The 11973-nt window shown below is 37.0% G+C and overlaps 1 protein-coding gene across 3 annotated transcripts in view; it reads left to right on the top strand.

Annotated features, from left to right (window-relative positions):
* The window catches only part of TEX10 (testis expressed 10), a 37281-nt gene that overhangs the window by 7429 nt on the left and 17879 nt on the right, over positions 1 to 11973 (top strand). For all 3 annotated transcript variants that reach the window (XM_080669950.1, XM_080669951.1, XM_080669949.1), the window contains exons 4-9: positions 287 to 530; positions 4188 to 4300; positions 5450 to 5688; positions 6432 to 6567; positions 8323 to 8498; positions 10077 to 10254. In XM_080669950.1, the coding sequence (XP_080526076.1) occupies positions 287 to 530; positions 4188 to 4300; positions 5450 to 5688; positions 6432 to 6567; positions 8323 to 8498; positions 10077 to 10254 (1086 nt within the window). The remainder of the gene's footprint in view (positions 1 to 286; positions 531 to 4187; positions 4301 to 5449; positions 5689 to 6431; positions 6568 to 8322; positions 8499 to 10076; positions 10255 to 11973) is intronic.

The following is an 11973-nucleotide window of genomic DNA, read 5'->3' as shown; positions in this document are numbered from 1 at the left end:
TCTTTCATAGTTTTCATAATAGTTATTCATGATTTGGTTTTATTTACTGATGGGAGGAGTCATTTGAAAGTATTAATTTATTCATTTTTAGCAAAGCCTAATGAGAAGTAAAGCTTGATAGCCTCTTGGCTTTGTCATCTTAGAATTTTATTTTTCTTATTAGTCTTGATCAATGTAATTGCCAATTCATGGTTCTTTATTTTACTGGTACTTTATATTTAAGATTTACATTAAGCAAGGAATAATTTTTAATCATTAAATATTTTTCATTCTTATCCTTTATTAGGAATCTGATTGGAGGACTAGGCAGTGTGGATGAAGGCTTGTCATCTACTGAAAACTTCAAAGGATTTATTGAGATAATAATTCCATTGCTGATCGAGTGCTGGATTGAAGCTGTTCCTCCACAACTAGCTACTTCTGTTGGAAATGGTGTAGAACGAGAACCACTGCAGGTTATGCAGCAAGTTCTTAATATTATTTCCCTTCTGTGGAAACTTTCTAAACAACATGATGAAAACCACAAATTGGTGAGAACTAACGGGTTCTTTATTTTCTTAGTAATACCTTTTATCATAAATGGGCAGATTATTTATTAGCATATTACCACTGATTGGTTATACATTTTCTCTTCTTTTTAAAATCCTTGCCTGAGGACATGTTTATTGATTTTAGAGAGGGAGGGGAGAAGGAGAGAGAGAAAGAAAAACATCGGTTGCCTCACATATGCACCCTGACAGGGAACTGAACCTGAAACCTTTTGGTGTACGGGGTTGGTGATGCTCCAACCAACCAAGCCACCTGGCAAGGGGAATTACACATTTTCCAAAAAATTCTTAGGGTTTAATTGTAATCTTTTTTTTTTTTTTTTTTAAATACATATTTCTTTATTGATTTCAGAGAGGAAGGTAGAGGGATAGAGAGATAGAAACATCAATGATGAGAGAGAATCATTGATCGGCTGCCTCCTGCACGCCCCCCATTGGGGATTGAGCCCACAACCCGGACATGTGCCCCCCGGCCGGAATCGAACCTGGGACCCCCCAGTCCGCAGGTCGACGCTCTATCCACTGAGCCAAACCGGCCAGGGCTTTTTTTTTTTTTTTTTTTTTTTTTTTTTACTTTTGCTCCAAACAACAAATATTAAAATAGCTTTGTGAGAGCGTTATGTGAATATTAAAAATTTTTAAGTGAAATGCATAATTTTTATTATGCTTATTTTCATTAGTTATAATTCACAGTGGGGTTACAATTTATTGCTTATGGCAGATTGTTTATGTAGGAACATTCTAGTACCTGGTGGCCATTTCTAGGGATAAAAAATTGCTGATTAAATAGTCCCTTCTGGTTTGTGCCACATTGCCAAGTTTAGTAGAATTGGATCACACTAAAGATCTAATAACCATCCCTGAGTTGTTTTTGTGCTACTTTTGTTTTAGAGAAGAAGCTACACACGAACTTGCTGAGTATATGCTCTTTTATCTTGACAAAGGGTGTAAGATCAGAAAAATCTCTGACCGTTACTTTTATTGTAGGTAAGCTGTACTTGCAGGTGTAGTATGAGTGAAATTAACATAAATGAAGTCTCAGAGTCAGTGTTCTAATTACACACTATAGAAATTTCATTGTGTCTTAGTTTTGTATTTTAATGCTTGCTACTTTTTGTCTCTAGGTCTCATTGCTATTGTCTTTTTCCCACAAGTGTTAGAATTTGTGAAGAATAGTCAGGTGTAATAATTTATCAGAGATTTATTGAGTGTCTATAAATGTGGCTGTTTAAATTAGTTAAGATTCAAGCCCTCAGTCACACTGCTGTATTTCAAGTGTCCAATAGTTACATGTGGCTAGTGGCTACTATTTTGGACAACACATAAGGGATAGTTTCATCATTGCAGAAAGGTCTGTTGAACAGCACTGCTCTACAGTGAGCTAGGTGCCAGTCTAGGCTCTGGGAGTACAGAGATAAACGTGACTGATCAAGTGCTTGCCTTCACAGTACTTACCTTCTGGTGTGGTTGATAGATGGTAAACAAATACATAATGCCAATACTAGGAAGAAAGATAAAAGTAAAGTAGGGGAGCGAATATGTGCTGGAACAGAGTCAGGAAATGCCACTGAATGAAGTGAAGGAGCAAGTCTGGTGAAGACCTGTGGGAAGAACCTTCTGAGCATACGGAACAGCAAGGGCAAAGGCCCTGAAGTGAGAACAAGTCGATGAGGAATGGCAGGAAGGGCTGTGTACGTAAGGTACTGGGAGAATGGTAGAAGATGAGAGAGAAATAGTGACAGTGGCCTGATCACATGAGACCTTGTGGTCCATGGTGAGCAGTTTGGATTTTAACCTGAGGGTGGTGAAAATACATTGGAGGGTTTTGGGTAAAGGAGTGAATTATGTTTATTTAACTTTAATATGTTGAATTTACACATAGAACACTAATGAACTCACATGGTCTCACTATCCAGCTAACTTGTAGAGCCCAAACTCAGACCATCTGTCCCATGGATGATCAGTTCTGCTCTACCTACATTCCCGTTCCCTTTCTCCGTTTCTGTATTACTATTTTGAAGAGTGATTTATGTCTGTTATGTTTTATAAGGTCACCCTGGCTGCTTTGTGGAGAACTAACTAATTTGGGGCAACAGGAAAAGCAGGGAGAGCAGTTAGAAGACTATTGTAACGTAGGTGGGAGATAAAGTGGCTTGGAGTGGAATGGTATCTGGTGGTTGAAATGATAAGAAGCAGCTAGGTTCTGGTAAAGCCAGCAGAAAGGCTGGTGTGCATAGTGAAGGAAAGAGGAGCAAGGATGATGCATGTCCAAATGCATGTCCAGATTGCTCGGGGTATCCTGGAGGTTAATGCAGATACAACCAAACAGAGGTAGGTGATGCTGCTTTATCTTTATGTGAGAGGAGCTCTTATGCATGCTATTTGAATTGATAACTTTCAAACATTCCATGTAGTTAAGTTAATTACATTCAAGCTATAAAAGGTAGCTAGCATAGTTATAAAGGATTATCTACTTAAACACTGAAATTGTTTATGGTTCAGGGCATCCCTTTCTTAATGGCTAGATCCCTTCCTGAAGCAAATTGATACTATTTCTAATAGATTACTATTTCTAATTGGTGTAAAAGGAGGTAGATATTATTGAGAGGAAATGCTATCGAGCCTAATGAAGAAATACTCTTTTCTGATGTAGTTGGATTAGAATTTGAGAGCTTTTTCCTTTTTCCCCACTGGGGAATGGGCGAGGAGTTCAGTTTATTCATGTTAAATTTAAGATGCCTATTAGAAGTCCAAGAGGAGATGTTGGGACTACATTTATAGGTCAGGAAAAAGAGAAGAATCTAGTAAAGGACACTTAAGGAGCTATATGGTGACCAGCTATTTTAGCATCTCAAGTCCCACATCCCAAGAAACCCCTCAGTCTGGAAAAATGGAATGGTTGGTTCTCTGGATGGGAGGAAAAAGTGTTGTAATCTGGAATTAGACAGTGTTTCAGGTAGGAGAGAATGAATGGTACATTCACAAATATTGCTGAAGAATTTTAGAGAAGTGTCGACTACCTTCAATAGGAAATAATGAAATTGATGGGAAATAGTGTTATGATATAAATAGAACACTAGGTAGAAGACTGTTGTGTATTTTATAAATATTGCATTAGTTGTTCAAGTTCAGGGTTTTCTCCAATCTTTATTCTCTCCCTCCTCTTGAACAGTAGATAAAATTGAAGTAAAAATAATTATTAAGCACCTAAAGAACTGTGGGTGAAAACTAGATGCTCTAACAGTTTATTCTGATTTTTAAATTTATTTACATATATCATGAACAGAAGCTGTATTTTAAAAATATGTATGTATTGATTTCAGATAGGAAGGGAGAGGGAGAGAGAGAGTGAAACATCAAAGATGAGAGAGAATCATTGATTGGCTGCTTCCTGCAAGCCCCCTACTGGAGATTGAACCCGCAAGTGGGCATGTGCCCTGACCAGGAATCAAACCATGACCTCCTGGTTTATAGGTTGATACTCAACCACTGAGCCATACCAGCTGTGCCAAAAGGTGTATTTTAATGGTAAATTTATAGTTGAATATTGACAGGTTGTCAAATTTCTGCTTACAGTTTTATTGGTTATTTATAATTATTGTTTTTAGCAGGTTTTCTAATCTTTGCTCATTTTAATAGGAGTCTTGGCTTCGAAAGAATTATCTTATAGATTTCAAACACCATTTTATGAGTCATTTTCCATATGCCTTAAAAGAAATAACCAAGCACAGGAAAAAAGAAACAAATAAAAGGTATTGTGATTCTTTACCACTGTACAGACTTGAAAAGTTGCTTCACCTGAAATGATGAGAAAATAAATAGCTTTAAACTTGAACTTTCTACACTGTGAGGTGTTTATACCTAATCTAGAGGCCCGGTGCAGGGGTAGGGTCCCTAGGCCTGTCTGGCGATCAGGCCTTCCTTTGTTCCGTGCCACCCCCTGGTGGTCAGCGCATGTCATAACAAGCTATCGAACTCCCCAGGGGACACTTTGCATATTAGCCTTTTATATATATTTGTGTGTGTGTGAAATAAAAGTAGCAGTAGTTTGGCTGATCTTGAATAAGTCACTTTAAGCCTATGAACCTCAAGTTTTTTTTTTGTTTTTTTTTAAATATATTTTATTTATTTTTTTACAGAGAGGAAGGGAGAGGGATAGAGTCAGAAACATTGGTGAGAGAGAAACATCAATCAGCTGCCTCCTGCACACTCCCCACTGGGAATGTGCCCGCAACCAAGGTACATGCCCTTGACCGGAATCGAACCTGGGACCTTTCAGTTCGCAGGCCGACACTCTATCCACCGAGCCAAACTGTTTAGGGCAAGTTTTTTTATTTTTTAAATCTGTAAAGTGAATGTTTTGTGCTATCCGAGTGTCAAATAGCAAATGATATAAATATGAATTTAATAAAATTTGCTGAGGTGGATGCTTTTGGGAGAGAAGTATGTAATTATCTATTTTTTTAAAAAAATATATTTTATTGATTTTTTACAGAGAGGAAGGGAGAGGGATAGAGAGTTAGAAACATCAATGAGAGAGAAACATCGATCAGCTGCCTCATGCACACCCCCTACTGGGGATGTGCCCGCAACCAAGGTACATGCCCTTGACCAGAATCGAACCTGGGACCCTTCAGTCCGCAGGCCGATGCTCTATCCACTGAGCCAAACCAGTCAGGGCAAGTATGTAATTATCTTAAAGGTCATGTAGTTCTGCTCTCATTTATACGTGAAGAAACTGGTAATGAAACTAATATTAGTATGCTATCAGTAACGGTAGCCTGAAGAAAGTGATATTGGAGAAAAACAGTTTTCTTTGACTCATTGATAGATTATTTAAGGATTGTAAGTGAAGTAGGCATGGTAGACACCAAACTTAATTAATGTGTCTTTGTTTTTAGCATCAAGCATTGCACGATTCTCTCCAATAATGTAGACCATCTCTTACTGAATTTAACACTGTCTGATATCATGGTCTCTCTGGCAAATGCCTCAACTTTGCAGAAGGATTCCTATTGGATAGAAATGATAAGAAAATTTGTGACAGAGACCCTTGAAGATGGCTCTAGGCTAAATAGTAAGCAGCTGAACAGATTGCTCGGGGTATCTTGGAGGTTAATGCAGATACAACCAAACAGAGGTAGGTGATGCTGCTTTATCTTTATGTGAGAGGAGCTCTTATGCATGCTATTTGAATTGATAACTTTCAAACATTCCATGTAGTTAAGTTAATTACACTCAAGCTATAAAAGGTAGCTAGCATAATTATAAAGGATTATCTACTTAAACACTGAAATTGTTTATGGTCCAGGGCATCCCTTTTCTTAATGGCTAGGTCCCTTCCTGAAGCAAATTGATACTATTTCTAATAGATTACTATTTCTAATTGGTGTAAAAGGAGGTAGATTTTATTAAGAGGAAATGCTATCGAGCCTAATAAAGAAATACTCTTTTCTGATGTAGTTGGATTAGAAATTGAGAGCTTTTTCCTTTTTTTTTCTTATAGAATGAATCCTGCCTTTCTCTACATTTCTTCTAGCTTGAAGTTACATCACTGTCAGTTTTTAGTGTGACTTACTAATTTTCTCATTCAAAAACAAAGCTTTCCCATTTGGTTTCCATCTTAGTCACCTTTCTAATATCCTGTTTTGTTATCTCTACCTAGGTCTGTTGTCTCTTAGGAAAGTTTATACTGTAATCTCTGGTAGGTTTGACTTTTATATTAGGCCATTGCTATAGGACTTCGATTGATAGTCATCAGTTTGTGGCTAAGATCTGCTTTGTTATAGGAATAAAGAAAACTACCCTCTGTGCTTTTAAGGAATTTGGGGGCTGATGACCAAATATTTTTGATTCATAAGTAGTTTTTTTCTATGTTTTTAGAGGCTACAGAATCTCTCATTAAGGCAGTTTATACATTGTATCAGCAGAGAGGCCTTATCCTTCCAGTTCGGACTTTGTTACTGAAGTTTTTCAGTAAAATCTATCAAAAAGAAGAACTGAGATCTTACAGATTCAGGTAAAGTTTCATTTACTTTGCCTTTCTTTTTTACACAGAGTTAATTTTGTAGTTTATTTAAATAAGATGATAGGGTGATTAAATCCTAGATGGTTATGTTTACGAAATGATATATAATTTTATGAAGAAGCATATAGAATAGTGCCAGTAATCTTTATACACCTAACTGAGCAGATAAAAGCCTCTTTGAGTATGTCTGCTTATAGCTAAAGGATAGTTGGAACAACCTACAGCAGCCTCAGCCTTTCTTTGCTTCTCATTAAAATTATGGAGATTGAGCCCTGGTCTGTGTGGCTCAGTTGGTTGAGCATCAACCTATGAACCAGGAGGTCATAGTTCGATTCCCCAGTCAGGGCACATACCCCGGGTTGTGGGCCCGATCCCCAGTGTGGGACGTGCAGGAAGCAGCTGATCAATGATTCTCTCTCATCATTGATGTTTCTATCTCTCTCCCTCTCTCCCTTTCTCTCTGAAATCAATAAAAATGTAAAAAAAAAAAAAAAAAAAAAAAGGAATGAAGGCAATAGAGATGAGAGTTTCTGGCTTAGTTTGGTGCTATCAGTTGAGACAGACAATAGAAGAGTGGAACTAAGGAATTAGTTTCTTGATATGGAGAGTTTGATGTTTATTTGGGACAGTCTGGAAGAGATGTTTGGCTGGAAGATAGAGATTTGGGATACCTAGTTAAGTGTAGGGAGTTGTTAGAATATTTGAGTCTTTACTATAAGCCAAATACTTTCCATAATTTTTCTGAATAATTCTCATAGTACTACTATGAAGGGTAGATACTATTCCTCTCTTTTTACAGAAGGAAACAAGCTTAGGTTAAATAAATTGGTGGTTGTCAATCAAATAATGGGTAATAGAGGTAGCTGAGATTTTTTTTTTTTTTAAGTATATTTTATTGATTTTTTTACAGAGAGGAAGGGAAAGGGATAGAGAGTTAGAAACATCGATGAGAGAGAAACATCGATCAGCTGCCTCCTTCACACTCCCCACGGGGGATGTGCCCGCAACCAAGGTACATGCCCTTGACCGGAATCGAACCTGGGACCCTTCAGTCTGCAGGCTGACGCTCCATCCACTGAGCCAAACCGGTTAGGGCGGTAGCTGAGATTTTAAATTCAGGTCTGTGATGACAGAAGTCATGCTTAAATCACTAAGTTTTTTGGGGTCAGCAAAAGTGATTGCTGTTACCTGATTAATGGAGACATTAGAACTTTAGCAAGTATACTAAAGAACTGAAATAACACAAGTTCAAAGCCATTTAGTGCAGGAGCACCCTACATTGACTGCATCGATAAGTTAATATAGTGCAATAATTAACACTACTTAGGACAAATAGTACATGTTAATGTTTTTATTGATTTCAGAGAGAGGAAGGGAGAGGGTGAGATGGATAGAAGCATCATGAAGAGAGAATCATTGATTGTCTCTCTCCTGCATGCCCCCCTACTGGGGATTGAGCCCACAACCCAAGCATGAGCCCAGACCAGGAATCAAACCAGTGGCCTCTTGGTTCATGGGTCGATAATTTAGTGCTCCAAACTTAGTGGGTAAAACCTAGAAAATGCTGCCACTAAGTAAATGATGCTAGTATTTTCATAGGCTCTCAAATGTTTAAATGAGTGAATGTATTATTGCAGATGACTTGTCACTTTATGGTGTATTTAGATAAAAAATTGTTTTTGTTTAAATTTATGTTCCTTGTCTTTCAAATTAGACTTTATTTTGTTCTTCCTTGGCCTTTCTTAGATATCGTAGTAAAGTGTTATCCCGTTGGCTGGCTGGTTTACCATTGCAACTTGCTCATCTCGGCTCCCGAAACCCTGAACTCTCAACACAGCTTATTAATATCATCCAAACTGCTGCAGCACGAGCAAATAAAGAATTACTAAAAAGTTTACAAGCTACGGCTCTTCGAATCTATGGTAAGAGTTTGCTTAACTGTATAGGTCAGTGGTCGGCAAACCGCGGCTCACGAGCCACATGCGGCTCTTTGGCCCCTTGAGTGTTCTAACGCCACTTGTTCAAAATAGACTCGCCCAGGCCAGAAACCGACTTCTGCGCATGGGCCATGAAGTTTCAATTGCACTGTACGTGCGCGCCTGCACGTGGTATTTTGTGGAAGAGCCACACTCAAGGGGCCAAAGAGCCGCATGTGGCTCGTGAGCCGCGGTTTGCCGACCACTGGTATAGGTGATCATTGGTACACCCTGATTTAGAAAAGACGTTTCTAAGGAAAGCTTTTTAGGTTTGCCTTTCCTTTAAATTATTGTAAGTTACTTGTGCCATGATTAAATTACCAAAACAAAATCAACCATCAAATAGTAAATTAATTTTCAATAATAAGTATTCTTTATTAGAATAGTTTTAGAAGGTTAATGGTTATAGGTGCTTCTTGCATTCTTAAATTGTTTAAACTACCTGCTATTCACAAAATTAAAACTGTCAAAGTATTTTAAATTCCTTTGAAGCTTTGGTGGGAAGTTTCTTATTTAATCATAATCGATATCTTATATGACTTCATATGTTAATATGCCTTATTGATCCCTAGAACTATTTCATATTTTAGGCAGAAATATCAATTAAAAGCATTCTGCGATATATACATATATAATTTACATTTGTTATTGAGATGTAATTCACATACCATAAAATTTGCTATTTTATAATGTACAGGTCAGAAATTTTAAAAAAATATATTCCCAAGGTTGTGCAAACATCATTGTTATCTAATTCTAGAATACTTTTATCACCTCCAAAAGAAACTACCCATTGGTAGACCCTCCCCATTCTTGCTTTTCCCAACTCCTGGCAAACACTAATCTGTATTTCTGTCTCTGTATTTGCCTATTCTGGACATTTCTTATAAATGGAATTATGCAGTATGGGGCCTTTTGAGTCTGGCTTCTTAGAGTGTTTTTAGGATTCATTCATGTTGAAGCATATTTCAGTATTTTATTTTTTTATTGCTAAGTAGTATTTCATTTAATGGGTATACCTCTTATATTTATCCATTCATTAAGTGAAGGACATTTGGTTTCCATCTTTTGTGGGTATATTTTAAAATCTGTTTGCAGTATTGCTTACATGTAGGAGTATGTGTGTATATGTGTGTACATGTATATACACACACAAATAGATCTTTTGCTTTAGGTTAGGATTATGCTGTAATTGTCACTGTTGAGCAAAAGTGCTTGTTTTTTACTCTTTTGCTTTGTATTCAATCCCTTGACCCCCATGAAAGTTCTTATTTCAAACAGGACAAACTTGGATGTTATGAGATTATTGCAGTGTTAAATAAATGTATCTTTAAATAAATAATGGTTATGCTCAATGTTTTACTTTAGAAAATAGCTTAAGCAATCATTATATGTTTTATGATAAAACTTTTTCATGTAATTGATATGTTGGAATTCAGCATAAGTAAAAATAATCTTTATTAATTTAATCTCTGCGTTGTACATCTTTATAGTTGAATTTAATGTGTCCATCTATCCCACTAGATCCACAAGAAGGCACTGTGGTGGTTCTCCCAGCAGAGTCTCAGCAGTGTTTGGTCCAGCTTATATATTTTCTACCCAGCCTGCCTGCTGATTTGCTTTCTCGGTTAAGTCGTTGCTGTATTATGGGAAGACTCAGTTCAAGTTTGGCTGCCATGCTTATCGGGATACTGCACATGAGGTAACATGCTCAAGTGAGCTGTATTTTAAGTGTATAATCTTTTCCTCTAAACATTGCTACTACCTTCATTTGCTCTTAATGCAGCAATTAAAACTTTATATTATTGCTAGATAAAGTTTACTAAAGTAAGACTGTTTCAAGTTGTTTAGTGATTTCTATAGCTAGATTGGAATAAGGGTTGAAATTATCAAAAGCATATAGAAAGGGCTCAATGGCAGGTGAGAGTACTATGCTTAAAACCTTTGGTGTTACAGAACTGCGATACAGACCTTCCTTTCAGGGAGCTCAGAATTTAACATAGCTGGTGAGATAAGTAAATTTGTGGACTCAGATAAGGAATCACTTGAAATCTCATGTGTGTTAAAATACATATAACATAAAACTTAACATTTTTACCAGTTTTAAGTATACAATTAAAACTTTACAGTGGCACTCAGCTGGTGTTACTCAGTGGTTGAGTGTCGACCTATGAATGAGGATTTCCAGGGCACATGCCTGGGTTGTGGGCTTGATCTCCAGTAGGGGGCGTGGAGGAGGCAGCCAGTCAATGATTCTCTCTCATCACTGATGTTTCTATCTTTCCCTCTCCTTTCCTCTCTGAAATCAATAAAAATATATTAAAAGACAACAGTGGCATTAAGTACGTTTAGATAGTTGTGTAACCAGGACCACTATCTGTCTCTAGATTTTTTTCATCAACCTAAACGAAAACTCTGTGCCCATTATATAACTTCTCCACCCTGCCCCCTCCCCACCACTGGTAACCACTTTTCTATCTTGATAATTTTGATTATTCTGGTTACCTTATGTAAGGAATCATACAATATTTGTCCTTTTGTGTCTTGCATATTTCACTCAGCATAGCTCTTCAAGGTTTATCCATGTCATAGCATGTGCCAGAATTTCCTTTTTAAGGCTTAATGATACTCCATTGTGTATATACACTACATTTTGTTTATCTCTTCATCTGTTGGTGGACATTTGGTTGTTTCTACCTTTTGGCTATTGTGAATAATGCGGCTATATAAACATTGGTGTATAGATATCTGTTTTAGTCCTTTTAATTCTTTTGGCTATATATCCAGAAGTGTAATTGCTGAATCATATGGTAATTGTTTAATTTTTCAAGAAACTGCCATGCTGTTTTCCACAGTGGCGTTAACATTTTACTCTGAAAGGTTTATAACTTTCATATTGCGTGTGTTCAAAGAAGCCTTTAACCGCCTCATGTTGGTATCATTGGGCATAGTATTTTAGTACTCAGAAATATTTATTACTGATTGTGGCTTACGGTCAGGGTCTGATATGGTTTTAGGCAGAAAGAAATTGAAATTTAGGCCATAGCTGTAGAGTTTAAAGACTAGTTTCCTTGTGGCTTTTTGTACAGATCCCCTGTACCAGTTAAACAGGAGTCTCTCACTGTTTGGCAGACTACCTTTCTTTGCCAGGCTTCTCATACCAGTTTAGGTCATATATTTGAATCCAGTTCTCCAGAGTTTGCTGCAAAACTGATGATAATGTTTCCTTTTAGCAGAAGAGAGCTATTTGCAACATGTTTATATGTGAATATTCAAGGTTTATTTCTTCTCTGTACATCTGCATTAGAGAGAGACTTGGTCTTATTTTAAACATTTATTAGTTTCTTGTGTTTTTCTTTGTTAGAAATTCAAAAAACCTTACCCTTTTCCTAGTGTAAGCAATTATTTAGTGCTAGGCCTT

This window comes from Plecotus auritus, assembly GCF_963455305.1.
Source record: "Plecotus auritus genome assembly, chromosome: 5".
Taxonomy (NCBI): Eukaryota; Metazoa; Chordata; class Mammalia; order Chiroptera; family Vespertilionidae; genus Plecotus; species Plecotus auritus.
This window is presented reverse-complemented; position numbering and strand designations above follow the sequence as displayed.